The sequence below is a fragment of the Hyperolius riggenbachi genome, chromosome 5 (assembly GCF_040937935.1).
Source record: "Hyperolius riggenbachi isolate aHypRig1 chromosome 5, aHypRig1.pri, whole genome shotgun sequence".
In the NCBI taxonomy this organism is placed as follows: Eukaryota; Metazoa; Chordata; class Amphibia; order Anura; family Hyperoliidae; genus Hyperolius; species Hyperolius riggenbachi.
The window spans coordinates 401654938-401670964 of NC_090650.1; the positions used below are offsets into that span (position 1 = coordinate 401654938).

The 16027-nt window shown below is 43.8% G+C and overlaps 1 protein-coding gene across 1 annotated transcript in view; it reads left to right on the forward strand.

Moving 5' to 3' along the window:
• Positions 1-16027, forward strand: part of LOC137519140 (fibrocystin-L-like) — a 328027-nt gene that overhangs the window by 80844 nt on the left and 231156 nt on the right. The window contains exons 18-21 of the mRNA XM_068237923.1: positions 2853-2975; positions 10551-10650; positions 12535-12654; positions 12798-12959. Coding sequence (XP_068094024.1) covers positions 2853-2975; positions 10551-10650; positions 12535-12654; positions 12798-12959 — 505 coding nt within the window. The remainder of the gene's footprint in view (positions 1-2852; positions 2976-10550; positions 10651-12534; positions 12655-12797; positions 12960-16027) is intronic.

Below are 16027 nucleotides of genomic sequence, written 5' to 3' on the forward strand. Positions count from 1 at the left end.
CATTTGTGTTTTGATTTTAATAAAATAGTAAGGGCCTGTTTCCACTTGCGCGGAAACCGGGCAGAATCCGCAGAGTTTCCCCGCAGGCAAATCACGCGGGGAACTCTGCCATAGGGAGTAATGGAGCCGCCGGCCGAATCGCTCACGCTACCGATTCAGCAGGCTTTTCCATCCGAATCTGTGCGAATCCCATAGCCACGCATGGCACGGCTCATGGGATTCGTCAGCGTAACCGCAAATCCGGGATAAAAAGTAACGCGTTTCGCGGAGGAACACCCACCGCTTTTTCTAGTCGACTTGAAAAATCGGAGGGTGTTCCTCCGCGAAACGCGTTGTCTTTATATTAAATATTTTCTACTTCAAAAGTATCCTATGCGTGTGTGCGATTTTGCTCCATTGCAACTTCCTTCTCTTGGTGTATGCCAGCCCCCTATGGCGAACTAGACGCCGCTCACTACGCTCCTCCGCGTGTGTTGGAGCAAGCGTCTTGATTCCCATAGCAACTGCTGCAAGGAGAGCTGGGACTAGTGACGTCACGTCCGCCCTGTCGATACGGAGAGCCCGGTCCCCGGCTGGCTAAGAGGGACGCATGCTTATCGCGACTGAGTACGCTGCGCCAGCCACACTACCACTAGGTGAGACCTTTCCTATTACAGTCTCATTTATACGATTGGGAATCTCAGAGAGCTCTCCTTTCTCTTCTTTTTTGTATACACCACATCAGTGGCACACAGAGTTGTATCAGGCCCAACCATGATAGCCTCTATCCTTCTTCAGTGGTGCCTCCCACCCTGCAATCTCCATCCTTTGTAGACCTAGAGCTTAAGTAAATGAAGCGACGGGTTCACCATCTCTCAGTATTGCTGTTTTATTTTCCAGAAACAATAAAAGGATCAGACCCTGCTTCAACTCACCATGAACTTTATTCAAAAATTAATTTAGTAAACACCGTAGTGCCCGAAGAGTGTCCATTGAAACAATAAAATCACTGTCTTGAACGGAAAAGTTGCACAGCCGGCTGGGCTCACACACGTACACACGCTAACATTCATGCCATGCACACCAGGGATCCCCATAGAAAGCAACCATTCAAAGAATGTAACAAATTGCCATAATAAGCTCTAGACTTCCAGTGAAACAGTCCCTCTGCGGGTAATATCCACACTTAGCTAGTGCATAGGCTTTCTTGAGAGGTTGTGCAGGACATCAATCAAAGTTCACTAAACTAATCCTGCATAGACTCCAAAGTTCCTTCAATAGATGCTTGTACAGGCAAACAGTATAGCTATGAAGGCAGATCTGCATCACAGATATATATGCAAGCAAACACAGCTAGCTGCCTCACTGAGGCTCTCACCATTCAGTTGTAAGGTCTGTGGTTGTAGGTCATGCAGCCACAGACGCGTACGTTAAAAAAGGGCGCCGGGAAAAAAGGGCGCAGGGTTTTAAACGATAAGCATGAATAACGTTTAAAAAAAAATTGTGCTATATTTCGTTTAAAAATAATGTTTTATAAAGTTATAAATCATTAAATAATGTGTATAAAATCGGCAATTGTAAAAACGTTAATCTTCCCTGTTTACAAAGTGAAATTTATAATGTTTTATAAAACATTAATAAGAATGTTACTAAAGCTATACCTAACCCTACTCTCACACAGAACCCTCCCTGTACCTTTCCCTAACCCCTAGACCCCCCTGGTGGTGCCTAAACCTAAGACCCCCCTGGTGGTGACTAAACCTAAGACCCCCCCTGGTGGTGCCTAAACCTAAGACCCCCCTGGTGGTGCCTAAACCTAAGACCCCCCTGGTGGTGCCTAAACCTAAGACCCCCCTGGTGGTGCCTAAACCTAAGACCCCCCTGGTGGTGCCTAAACCTAAGACCCCCCTGGTGGTGCCTAAACCTAAGACCCCCCTGGTAGTGTCTAAACCTAAGACCCCCCTGGTGGTGCCTAAACCTAAGACCCCCTGGTGGTGCCTAAACCTAAGACCCCCCTGGTAGTGCCTAAACCTAAGACCCCCCTGGTGGTGCCTAAACCTAAGACCCCCCCCCTGGTGATGCCTAAACCTAAGACCCCCCTGTGATAAGCATTAATAACGTTTTAAAAAAAATATTGTGCGCTTTTTCGTTTAAAAATAATGTTTTTAAAAAAAAATTGTACGGTTTTTTCGTTTCAAAATAATGTTTTAAAAAAATATTGTAGTGTTTTTGGTTTAAAAATAATGTTTAAAAAATTATAAATCATTAAATCATGTGTAATCATGAGAAGCAGTTATAAAACATTAAAAGTCTCCGGGCGCCGCTTTTAAAACGTTATTTTTCTCCGGCGCCCTTTTTTCCTGTTGGGCGCCCATTAAACGATATTTATTATGGGAGTGAATGGTGGCGCCCTTTTTGTCCACCTGCCTCATGCGCCCAAATTTCCTGCTTCCCCTACAGACTGCACGACCTGCAGGCCAGTGTGTTCGAGGAACTCTTTTCTTTTTTCTGTGTTTTATTTTCCAGGGAGGTGATCAAGCATAGGGGAAATCCCCATCTGTATGTACCCTCCGGCCCCCTTCCTCTTAATCTCCTCGAGGACAGGTCTAAGTAACCGATGCCTCTCAATCGTTTTTTTGGATAGATCATGAAACAGTTCTAGAGTAAGGTCTTTGTATTTTACAGTGCCCATAGTTCTTACTTTTTTTAAGGATTTTTTCTTTTACTTGAAACATAAGTAACATACATAGCACATCCGAGCCTCTGCCTTAATCCGGTGCCCTCCCTCACTTTAAGGTATTATATATGTTTTCAGGAGCTACATTTATTCTCAAGTCATAGTATTCATAACTTGTCTTCTGTGTCTTGGTTAGATGAATAACTCAGCTGTCACAGGAGTGAATGCTGCCGTAATTGCCACAAAAGTCACTGATGGAGGCCTCTTCCGCCAGCATCTGCTCGGAGACCTTGTGAGAACGGTGCATAGAAGACCTCAGGTACAATACAGACATTATATACAATGCGCTTTAAACAAGGGTGTATAAAATCTCTTAATGTTTTACTATATTCATTATTGCACTGCATGTAGAATGCAACATCAGTAAATCCATTGCATTAGATGTGGACTGAGGCGCCAGGTGCTATCTGGACATACTGCTGTTGTGTGCTCCTTCCTGTAATTGCCTGATGAAGCGAGCTTGACCTGCGAAACGCGTTGCGATCTGTTTTTGGAGTATACCAATAAATGTCCCTTTTGTGAATACACAGCTGTTGTGTCTGCTTGTAGGAGGTGAGTCCACCACTGCCTCCTAAGCAACAATTTTAAAACTTTTAAATATTGTTTTTATCCTTTTGGCGCCTCTGTTCCTGATCATAATACATGCATACCTATAGTACTTATAACCTTTGGTTAATATATAGGATGTGCTGTCAACTTTCCACTATGTGTTGTGTCAATTTTCAGCACAATGATTACAGAGAAACAGGCCCTAGAGGGATTGTGAATGGCTTAAAGTGTACCCACATTTATAATTAATCACGTAAGGACCAGGGCTTAAACCCCCCTAGTGACCAGGTCATTTTTTTACTAATTAGGCTACTGCAGCTTTAAGGCCTTGCTGCAGGGCCGTACAACTCAGCACACAAGTGATCCTCCCCACACACACTTTTCTGCCCACCAACAGAGCTCTCTGTTGGTGGGCTTTGAGTGCACCCTCAATGTTTATTTATTTTTATATAAATATTTGTCTTTATTTTTTAAATAAATGTAGCTATTTTTTTTTAACCCTCCCTTCCCCCACCAGCCAATCAGTGCGATCGGCTGTTAGCCTATGACAGCGGATGGCTGTCTTGCCACCCAGGGGTCACAGCCGTGTCACACGGCTGTCCCCAGTACAGCACAGCCGTAGATCGCAGCGCTGTACTGACTAAATAGATGGCGGTTTCGCCGTCTAACAGTTTCCTAGCAGCGATCGCTGCTGGGAGACTGATGGTGGAGCGGAGCTCCTTCATCTAAGTGGAGATGCGCGCACATCGGCACCAACAGGTCTTAGTGAATTGATGCCCTGTTTTTTGGTAAATTACCAAACTATTACTGCATGTGTGAAAATCTTTGTTAATTCAGAAAAAAAGAAGATTTAAAATACTGAATATGGTCTTAGAGAAATGAAGTGAAGATTAGTGAACAGTTGAAGGGGGTATTTACAAATGTAGGATACCATGCCCCTACTATTTACAACACAGATCCCCACTCGGGTTTACCAAGTGTTTTTTAATAAAAAAAAAGCTGTACTGCAAAACAAAGATAAATGTGGGTATGTGAGAAACACAAAGTTAGACAATGACAGACCAAACTCTGACAAACCAAACTCTGCATTTAACGCACCGCAAACAACTGCAAAGAGTTGTGAATAGTTGACACTTTCAGGACTTAAATGTTAGTCCACTCGGCCACAATTTTTGTGTAGTGGTTGCCGTGCTAATGTGCACACGTGGGCGAGAGGTCAGGCCGTGGTGGTTTTCCAGCCCCTATGGTCAGGCTAAAGTATCTCAATGCAGAACCAGTGTTTTCTGGGTCACTTTACTGTCAATGTGGGCCCAGTGTTGGCCTAGTAGGCTTTATTGAATGATCACCTGAGGTGACCAAAGTTTTTGCCAAAACTTATCCAGCTGATTGATCGAATTTAGTCTGTCCACAATGAAGCAAAGACCTTATCCTCTTGGGTGTGCCCCCAACACAGTCATATAGGTCATTGCTTTATTGTGATATGCAAGCCCCCTCACCACAACAAGGTAGCGATCACAAAGGGAGATTGACATCATGTACATGCCATTTTTTTTCAGCCACAGTTCAGCACCTCAGGACAGAAAAATTAGGCATGTATACATGCCATAAGAATTATTTTTTGTAGCCGCCGCTGCTACAATTCAGTATCCACCTGGAGTCCTGGAATCCTGGTCTGGACCCTGTTGGTGGTGGCGGAGAAGTAAGTCAGTCATGCGGCATGCAGAGATGATGGGTGGGAACTGACTTACAAGTCTTCCAGCAGTTAATGGAAGTGAGGTAATCAACACTTTTTTGACCTTGGTGACTTCTCTTCTCAGTGACAATCCCTCCTGCTGCGCTGAAGGTACTTCCTGACAGGATGCTTGAGATGGGGCAAGAAAGAAGTTTGATGGAAAATTGTTAGAGTTCAGGCCAAAGGTCTAGCCTACGCACCCAATAGTCCAGGGGTTCATCGCTCCTCAGAGTGTCGATATCGGCAGTTAAGACCAGGTAGTCCGCTACCTGTTGGTCGAGGCGTTCTCTTACGATGGATCCCGAAGGGAAGAGACAGTGTGACACCGTCATACCTTGGATGCGGAATAGGACCTGGGCGGTGGGGGGGGGGGGGGGGGTGCAGTAGTAGTTGTAGAGATAGCCGCAGCAGCAGAAAAGAAGGACTCAGCAGAGGAGGATAGCGAAGAGGATGGAGGAGGAGTAGGAGGAGAAGAGGTGGTAGCAGCAGGCCTGCCTGCAAGTGTGGTGGTTGTGTCACCAACTCCGCCGCACACCCACGCATTCCATGCTTGGCAGCCGTCAAGAGGTTAACCCAATGTGCAGTGTACGGGATATACCTGCCCTGACCATGATGCTTTGAACACCAGGTGTCAGTGGGCAGATGGCCCCTTGCCCCAACACTATGTGCCAGAGATGCCACGACTTGTCTTTCCACGTGATGGTACAGGTTGGGGATTGCCTTTTTGGAAAATAAGTTTCTGCCAGGTACCTTGCACTGTGGTGTCCCAATGGCAACACATTTTCTGAAGGTCTCAGACTCCACCAGCTTGAATGGTAAAAGCTAGTGTGCTAGCAATTCTGACAAGCCAGCTGTCAGACGCTGGGCAAGGGGGTGACTCAAAGACATTGGCTTCTTCCGCTCCAAAACTTTCTTGACAGAAAGCTAACTGAGGGCATATGATGAGCAGGAACTGCTAAAGGGGAGAGGCGGTGGAGTGGAGGGTGATTGAGAGGGGGCAAGGACAGCAGAGGTTGATGTGGCTGAAGATGCTGCTGGACCAGGAGGAGAATGGTGGCTTTGAGTTTGCATGCTGCTTTTCCTCACATGTTTATCCCATTGTTTGGGTGTTGGACTTCCCATGACTCTGTTTCTTTTGGCAGAGGTTGCAGATGGCATTGCTGCTATCAGAGGCACAAAAACAAAAATGCCACACTGGTGAGCTTTGAAATGTTTGCATTCTGGTGGTGGCAACAGCAGGCGTTGAAAGGAGTGTTGTGATGAGCCCCCCCTGCTAGTTACAACTCCTCTCCTCCTCCTCTCTGTCTCCCCATCTGAGCTGTCCCCCTGGTCTTCATCTCTTCTTGCGGGCACCCACGTGACATCCATGCATTGTCATCATCATCAGCCACGTCACTTGTATTAGAAACCTCCAAAAAGGCACCAACATCATCCTCACACCTTACGTCCATGTGTGTACTGAAGCCTGACTGAGACATATCACGTGGTCTGACATCCTTACCGCCTTCATCTTCTGCCAATAATGCTTGTGCATCACTAAATTCATCACAGGAATGTGTGAACAACATATCAAGTGGAGCTGGTGTGGTGCTAGTGGTGGTGGTGTTGGCTGCTAAGTTGTTGTGAGGTGCCCGAATAAGAGTGGGAAGAGGATGTTGTGTCAAGGAGGTTCCATGCAGAAACTGTAGAAGATGGGGTGTGCTGTGTAAGCCAGTTAACTACCTCCTGAGTATTTTGTGTGTTGATGGTGCATGCCCTCTGTACACCGTGCATTCTTCTAGGGCTGCAGGAAATCACAGCAGCAGGACCTTGATGACCATTGTGGGGGGGGGCTGCCTCTGCCACTCATTTTTTTATTTGGGATACTGTGCCTGCAACAAGTGAAAAGTAATGCACTGGAGGTGCTACTATGCCTGCAACTGAATGTGACAACAACAACAGTAGTAGTGTACACAGCTGTGGGTGTCAGTGGGCTGTGTAGTGTCACACACAGAGATATGCAATAGTTCAAACACAATAAAGTGATAGCAGAGGCACTAGAGTATTAGTGTGCTTGTGTCTAAGATGGCACACAATTATATCCCTAATAGTGGGCAAAGCTGTGAGAGGTTGCCAGTGGTCTGAGATACGCAATACTTCAAACACAATACAATGATAAGAGAGGCACTTAAGTAGTACTCTGCCTGTGTCTAAGGTGGCACACAATTATATCAGCAGTAGTGGGCACAGCTGTGAGTGGGTGCCAGTGGGCTCTGTGTATGGAGTATCAGACACAGAGATATGCAATAGTTCAAACACAATATAGTGGTAAATATTGCACTGGAGTAGTACTCTGCTTTTGTCTAAGGTGGCACACAATTATATCAGCAGTAGTGGACTGGGCACAGCTGTTAGTGGGTGCCAGTGGGCTCTGTGTGTGGATTATCAGACACAGAGATATGCAATACTTCAAACACAATACAGTGATACGAGAGCCGAGGCACTGGAGTACTACTCTGCTTGTGTCTAAGGTGGCACACAATTAGATCAGCAGTAGTGGGCACAGCTGTAAGTGGGTGTCAGTGGGCTCTGTGTGTGGAGCATCAGACACAGAGACATGCAATGGTTCAAACACAATACAGTGATAAGAGAGGCACTGGAGTACCACTCTGTTTATGTCTAAGGTGGCACACAACTATAGTAGGGGTACAGCTCTGGTAGGGTGCCTGTGGGCTGTGGAGTGTTGCACACACACACAAAAACCACAGAAGGATAAAGTAGCCCTCAGAAGGGCTTTTTGGGGTGCTTTAACAGCAAGTCAGTCAGCGAGGAAAAAAGAAACCAGGCCTAGCTAATGCTTTCCCTATCTCAGCATTGTGCCTCTCCCTTCCGCTCACTATGCCAGCCGAAGACAGAGTGTAACATGGCCGGCGCTGCAGTGTTTTTATAGGGGGGGGGGGGGGGAGTCTGTGAGGGAGTGCAGGCTGATTGGCTGCCCTGTGCCTGCTGACTGTGATGTAAGGGGTTAACGTTTAGCGAAATGATGATGAATGGGGGCGTATCGAACACCGCCATGTGCTTGCAGCTCGCAGCTCGCACGAATATCTGATCTTCGCCGGAAAAAGCTCGCCGGTGAATCGTTTGGGCCATCTCTAGTGTCCACATCGATAACCACTAAGCAACAAATGAAAGTGTCTGTTACATCATATAAAATGTTACCTGTATTGGATGTGGTTGCCACTACTAATGGTGACATTGTTTGAAAGGTTTCAACTATTATTGTTTTTTTTTATTTATTTTTTTTATTTTACCCTGCGAGTCTCCTACCTACTCACTTGGCTCCTAGAATGGCTTTTTATGATAAGGATTTAATTAGGCTTGATCGTCTTGGCACCCCTTCTGTGCTGTAAATAAGTCTCCACTGATAGCACAAGGCAGGGGCGCCTCTAGCCATTTTGTCACTCCAGGCGAGAAAACCTGTGGCGCCCTCCAACTCCCCACTCCCCCATGTGGTGCCCCCTCATGAAAATAATCGTAACACCGCAATGTTTCACCATAGAATAAAATGATCGTAATGCGGCAATCTTTCACCAGACAATAATCATAATACAACAATGTTTCACCATAGAATAAGATAATCGTAATGCGGCAATCTGTCACCATTAAATAATCATAATGCGGCAATCTTTCACCAGAAAAATAATCATAACACAGCAATGTTTCACCATAAAATAATTGTAATGCGGCAATCTTGCACCAGAAAATAATCGGAATGTGGCAGCATTTCACTGATAAAATTATTGTAATGAGACAGCGTTTCACCATAAAATAATCGTAGTGAGGCAGCGTTTCACCATAAAATAATCGTAAAATGTGGGAGCGTTTCACCATAAAATAATCGTAATGTGGCAGCGTTTCACCATAAAATAATCCTAATACAGCATTGTTTCATCATAAAATAATCCTAATGCAGCAATGTTTCATCATAAAATAATCCTAATGCAGCAATGTTTCATTTGAAAATAATCCTAATGCAGCATTGTTTCATTTGAAAATAATCCTAATGCAGCATTGTTTCATTTGAAAATAATCCTAATGCAGCAATGTTTCATTTGAAAATGATATGATATAGCAGCATTGTTTCAACAAAAAACTAATGATCACCTGTTCAAAGAAAAGCATATACTTACCTGCGGAAGACTTCTCTCCCTGAACGCAGCTCCCCCGCTGATCTTCCTGCAGCCAGCAGCTGCAAAAGTCCCGCACTGACAGGCAGACAGCAGGGCTATGGGAAGTTGGCGCCCGATGCCCTGTACTGGAGACACAAATAGTCTCCAGTGCAGGGCTTCGGCACCCATCTTGGCGTAGGCCTGCTCTGCCTGCCGGAAAACTATGCAGGCTAGAGCCATGAGCTGCGGGAATAAACTGGTGCGGCATCTATCAGATGCCTCGGCCAGTTCACCACGGGGGTCCCACAGTCTGGCGGGGGAAGGTGGGCGCGTTTCCCCCCCACGGCAGCGCCCTCCCGGCGCTCCAGGCAACCGCTTGTCCTTGCCTGGTGGCTGAAACAACCCTGGCACAAGGTAGCAACTGTAAGAAAGAATAGCTGTTATTTAAAATGAATCTAAAGTAAAAATAAAAAAGGTAAAAAAGGTGTGTCTAACTCTGCATGCCAGTAGTAAACATGTTTCCTCCCATGCTGCATTAGGCATTTTTTTTTCTACATTACACTGACAGGGTTAGATGATTATTTTCTCTACTTTGCTTATCTCTTCTTCTTCTGTTCATAACTCACTATCTTTTCCTTTGTTCTGGAAAAAAAAAACCTCTCCTTACAGTTCCTCTTTCAGGTTCCCACTAATGATACAATCTTTTTTGTGCAATCTTACCGTTTCTAGGAATGACCTAACATATCTTTTAAAGTATATTCAATCAGTTTACACAAAACAAAACAATCTCCTGGCCAATCGATTGGGATATCGATGATCGGAAATGATTGTTTGAGCCCACTAACAGTAGGAAGCCTGTTAACCAATTCAATCAGATAGCAGAAACGCAAACATGAGAATACGAAACAGCGCAATCAGAGGCATGCAAGTACTTTTTTTGATCAATTCCATCTATATGATCAAATTGGTTAGCAGTTTTCCTTCCACAAGTGAGCCGAAATAATAATTTCAGAATGTTACAAGAGAATCAAACAATCCGCTTGATTATGGCTGATTATCTTATTTATATATTAAATTTGTTGGTGGTCTGCTGCTTCAGAGATGCTTGACTGGATCTCTGGATACATTTAGAGGCTAAGCAGTATCCCATATTGCTACAAGGTTACTGAACAACTTGTAGCACGACAGAGGTTCCTCAGTCTTGGGTATAACTGAGGATACATGCTGTGCATATTGGCTGGAATTAAAACTATTAGGTAGTAATACTAGTGAGGTCAAGGTCTACACAACCTTTAAAGGTCTACAAAAGGTCTAAATGTTTTATTCCAAAACTACTGTGTCAAAACATTTGATAATATTCATCTACCAGCAGCCTCACAGCCAAATATGTCTGGTTATTCAACAGGTGGTAGTCTACATCAATGGAATCCCATCAAACTGCACAGGAAATTGTGGCTACTCCTGGGATGTGCAGAAGACCCCAGTGGTCAGCTCTTTTCACACAGGTAGAGTGTCCACTTATATATCTAGAGCAGCTTCTTTATCAGAACTAGATGTACTCCGATGGGTTTCTGACATGATCAGCTCTACTTCTACACATTCACAAACATTTAAAATAAGTGAATATATATTGTAGTAATGCAACAATAATAATGTAACACAAAGAACACTAATATAGTAACTAATAGGCATCATTTTACCTTTTTAAGGAAACCTGAGACCACAGAGGTCTCAGGTTTTATACTTACCTGGGGCCTCCTCCAGCCCCCTTGAGGCTGCTCAGTTCCTCGCCATCTCCTCAGGCTGCTCCTGTCTCCCACTGAACAAATGCTCCCGGCCGCAGGAGTTCAATGGGGAGCACACGCAGCCAGGTTGCGCATGCACAATGAAGCCCAACTAGGCCAGAATACCAGGCCAATCATTGGAAGATAGGAGCGGTCCAGGGAGACTGCAAGGGACAGGATGGCCTCAAGGTGGCTGGAGGGAGCTCCAGGTAAGTATAATCTCTGAGACCTCTTTGGTCTCATGGACACTTTACAAGATTTATTTAAAAAAAGCTTTGCACACACTACTGCACAACTACTGCACAACTACTGCACAACAGTGCTGACTTTAGTGGCTAGTAGCAAAGCCCCCATACATGCTATAATCATTGAATGTTAAGGAGAACAGTGGGAACAAGGAGGAGAAAAAGTAAAAAAAAAGACCTTGTATTTTTGAGAAAATAGTTTTTTACGTTACGATAGGAAAAATGACTACTAATTGCGGTTAATAGAGATGGCCCGAATGGTTCGCCGGTAAACTTGTTGACACGAATCTCAGTGGTTAGCATTTGCCACGAAATGCGATTTTTTTTTTTTCAAAAAAGTTTGTGTTCACATTTTTCCCATAGACTTTAATGGCGCAGACTTTAACGTTTAATAGCTAAGCCCCATTACATGCTATAAACACCAAATTTGCAGGGTATGTAAATAGGGACAGTGTATAAGAGGACATTTTTTTTTCAAAAAGACCTTACAGTTTTTGAGAAAATGGATTTTAAAATTCTCCTTCTGATCGTGGGAAAATTAAACGCCTGCCAACTTTAGCGGTTAATAGCAAAATCCCCTTATATAGTAGAAACACCAAATTTGTAGGGTATGTAGAGGGGGACAGTGACTACAAGAGGAAATACAATTTTTCAAAAAGACCTTATTCTTTTTGAGAAAATTGATTTTAAAATTTCAAAGAAAAATACGATACATTTAAATATGTAAATGACAGTTCTTAGGGAAACAATTCCCGCCGACTTAAGCAAAGGCACCTTACATCCTAGCAACACCAAATTTGCAGGATATGTTAAAAAGATAGTGGGAAACAATATTTGTTTTAAATTTATTTTTTTTTGTTATGTTCAGAGTGTGGAAAACTTCCCCTCAAAAATGACGTGGGATCCCCCCTCCCGAGCTCTCTGTAACCCCTTGTCCTCCATGCAAGCTGGTATAGCCGGAATGCGGAACCCCAGTCCCATGGGGCTTCGTACCCTGAGCTATACCAGCCTGCATGGTCCATGGTATGGGGGGGGGGGCTCCGGGGGAGAGGGGCGGCCAAGCCTTCCCCTCTCCCCCAAGCCCTTGTCCAATCCATGGACAAGGGGCTCTTCCCCACCTCCGGTGCCCCAGGAGGAGGTGGGTGTGATGACTCCATGGGGGAGGGGTTCATGGTGGCATCTGGGAGTCACATATACCAGGCTACCCTTATAGAAAAATAAAACCAAAGAGCCTGGAACATGTCACACAATGCCTCATTCCTTCCTACAGATCCTCTTAATAGTCTTACGGTATATATGTTTCTAATTGAATAACTATTCTGTATTTACAAATACTATTTTTTTATAAACTGTGTTATAGAGGGGAGTGGAGATTACCAAGTCCTGGTAATAAATGGCACCGGATTCTCTGACAGTACGAATAACGACACAACCTATGTCACTATCGGCAACATCAGCTGCACCATTCTCAACATCACCGGTGAGTCACACGCAGGGGGTGAGTCAATTCTACCCTTCTTATGAGCTTTCAAAAGATGAATACACTTTAATAAAGTGATTATCCCTGAAAACATACATATTTTGTTTAATACCTTCATTCTTCCTTTATGTTTCCTTCACAAGTGAATGAGATAAGATGTCGGGTGCAAAAGGCCAGCGCCGGGGTCTATCCCATCAACGTCTACATAGCACAACTTGGCTTTGCTGCATCTTCTGGGGTTGACCTGACCTTCACCTATGGAATCAACATCACCTCCATCACGCCCACAGCAGGAAGCCTCAGAGGTGAGTGCAACACTAGCGAAGAGGTTGTCATATTTTCCAGAGTTTGAAATTAAAAATGGAGTATATCGGGGTTGCCCCCTTTTCTTATACTTTTTTAACTTAGGAACTGAATACCTATTTCAAGGCAGTACAAGAAAGAACTATCAGAAGCTGAAAATTTCAAAACTCTTAAAGCAGCAGGGACAGCCATACTATCCCAGGGAAAAAAATACATACTTTGTATAAGTAGATAAATACTTGTTCTACTTACATAACATATGTATTGTACTGTCCACGTTTTGATTTTAGTGAATTTTACATATTCAGGCATTTTCTATCTTTACTGCCTCTGACTGAAGCCAATCCTTATGTCATTTCCTCCCTTTCTCTTTTTTTCTCCTAGAAATATCTAGCTTGCTTTGTAAACACATGTGAGTACAGCATAGATCATATTTCAGCAGCTTCTGCAGAGGGGTGAAGTGTATTTCCCTTCTCAGGCTCATGTCACACTGAACTGCCCTCAGCCAATCAGTGAGGATAAGGGATGTGGGAGGGAAGATAACAAGCTTCCCTCTCTCTGGCAATGTACCAAACAGAACCAGGCTGACTTAGATAAGGTTTATTACAGTAGAAACATTCATGCTTACATTGGAATACTTGCAATGCAGGGTCAGGTTGTAGACTACATAATAAACGCACAGCAGCGGGTAAATGGACTTTGATTTTATGGCTGACAATCCGGCCTTAAAGCGGAATATAACCCTGCATTTCAACTTTGCTCTAAAACATTATTTACAGCATATTATATGCAAAAAGCATATTTTTTTTACTAGACCAGCATTGGAAGGGTTAAACACAGAGATTTTAAGTTCCGTGCAGACGTTCAGATAGTTACATTCTATTTAGTTATATGTATATATTTAGAAATGTTACACACTCTTTGGCTGTCATCCAACTCCTTCTCAGTGAGAGAGATGAGTCACAATAAACACTTAGATACATTTGTGTAAACAAAAAGTATCTAACTCAGCTTCGGATGCATCTGCAGAAATCTCCAGGGACTTTAAAGCCCTGTGTAACCCTTCCAATGCTGGTCTAGTAAAAAAAAAAATGCTGGTTGCATATAATATACTGTAAATAATGTTTTAGAGCAAAGTTGAAATGCTGGGTTATATTCCGCTTTAATGTAAAATTATAGCCTATGCTAATAACCTTTTGTTTGCTCTAACAGAACGATTTTCTAATTCACCTCCTATTCATGCTAGCAGTTTCTGACCTTAATGAGGCAAACAAACCCACAATTTCATGGCTGCACTCGAATGCAGACAAGAAATAGTTATAGATTAGCTGATTACATTAACACTATCCATTTACATAACCTTCTCTTGGTACCAAACAGTTAATGTTTAAGATATCTGAGTGACTCACATTAGGGTATTCTGTGGCACTATAAGGCCTCATTCACATTGCAATGCACTTTTTTTTAATCATGTTTTGCTTATTGTAGCAGTTGTCAATAAAGCTTTGTTTTCATATGAATTTTTTTTTTTCAAATAGGGGTAAAAAACGTATGCGCTAAAAAAGCTCACCCATTTACTTGCATTGATGTGCGCTTTACAGCTCAATGCACAGAAATGCATGCAACAGTATGTTTTTGGAACGCAGCTCAGCGCAGTGCATAGATGCGAACGAGGCACATTACATTTGAAAATCGATACCTTGCAGAGCGCACAGGGCAATGCTCTGTGAAAAGCGTGAATGAGGCCTAAGGCTCATCATGTCCAAATAACTCATACTGATTTATAATCTGCATATTGTTAGTTCAGTGCTCTCTAGGGATGATCAATGAGCAGGGCCGGCGCTACCATAGAGGCAAAGGGGTCAATTGCCCAAGGGCCCCAGAGCTTGTAGGGGCCCCCAAGGTGTCTCCTCCCTTAATTGTTCCTCCCAGGGGCCTCTGCAGAGTCTTTGGAAGAGTAGTGTCTCACCTGTGCTGGTGGGCAGGTGAGATGCTACACTGCCAGGAAAGAAAATGTGGCTGCTACAATGGGCTCCTAATACCGCTTTTTGGTCAGGGGGTGTCTGTTGGAGGGCCTCAGGGTTAATTTTGCCCTGGGGCCCCACTGTTACTAGAACCGGCCCTGTCAATGAGATGCAAATACTTCCAAAATTATGCAATATTTTAATGCAAATATATGCAACTTGAAAAAACCTGGGTTTAAATTGATTGGTCCATTTTCATACTGCATACATTTGCATAGATTTACATCAACTCAGAAGTGTGGTCTCTATTCAATTAACTTTTCTCCTGAGCTTTCTCACTTGAGATGGTTTTATACCTTACTCAATACAATACATTTGATGCCCCCAACAAAAGCAAAAAAAAAAAAAAAAATCCTCAGAATATGTATGATATTCCTTTTCTACCTATTTTCCATTAAAATGGGCTTAAGTACTATTTAGTAGATGACATGAAAAATAATATTCTGGGAGAAAAAATCAGCAGAAAAGTTAATTGCATAGGGACCATGGGACCTGATACACTGAACTCCAGTAACGTTCCAGTGCAGAGGGAGAGCACAGCATTTTTACCATTGCTAGCACAGGGGAGGCACTTAGTACCAAGGGCATTGCTAGGTTAATGGGCGCATTGCTATGGTAGTGCATTACCATAGCAACATGCGCATAAACTCAGTAACGTGTATGGCTCTGATGGGTTAACAGAGAGTGCTGCCCCTGCACGAGCAATGGTAAAATTGCCGTGTCTCCCTGCGCATAGCAACTTAACCAGAGTTTAGTGATGCATTGTGTCTTTTCCTGGTGAATTAGTAATGTAAGAAGGATATTAGCAGTTTGGTTGTGTCCACAGCGCATAGTAAAATATGTGCACACAACCTTTAGGGCCCTTTTCCAGTGGTATGGAAATCGGGCAGAATCCGCAGAGTTCCCCGCAGGAAAATCGCATAGGGGATAATGCTGCAGCCGTCCGAATGGCTTTCCATATCGATTCGGGTGACATTGCAACAAGTATACCTCAAGTGGCAGCAAGTCCCATACCCATGTGGCATGGCTTCCAGAATTCGGCTGCG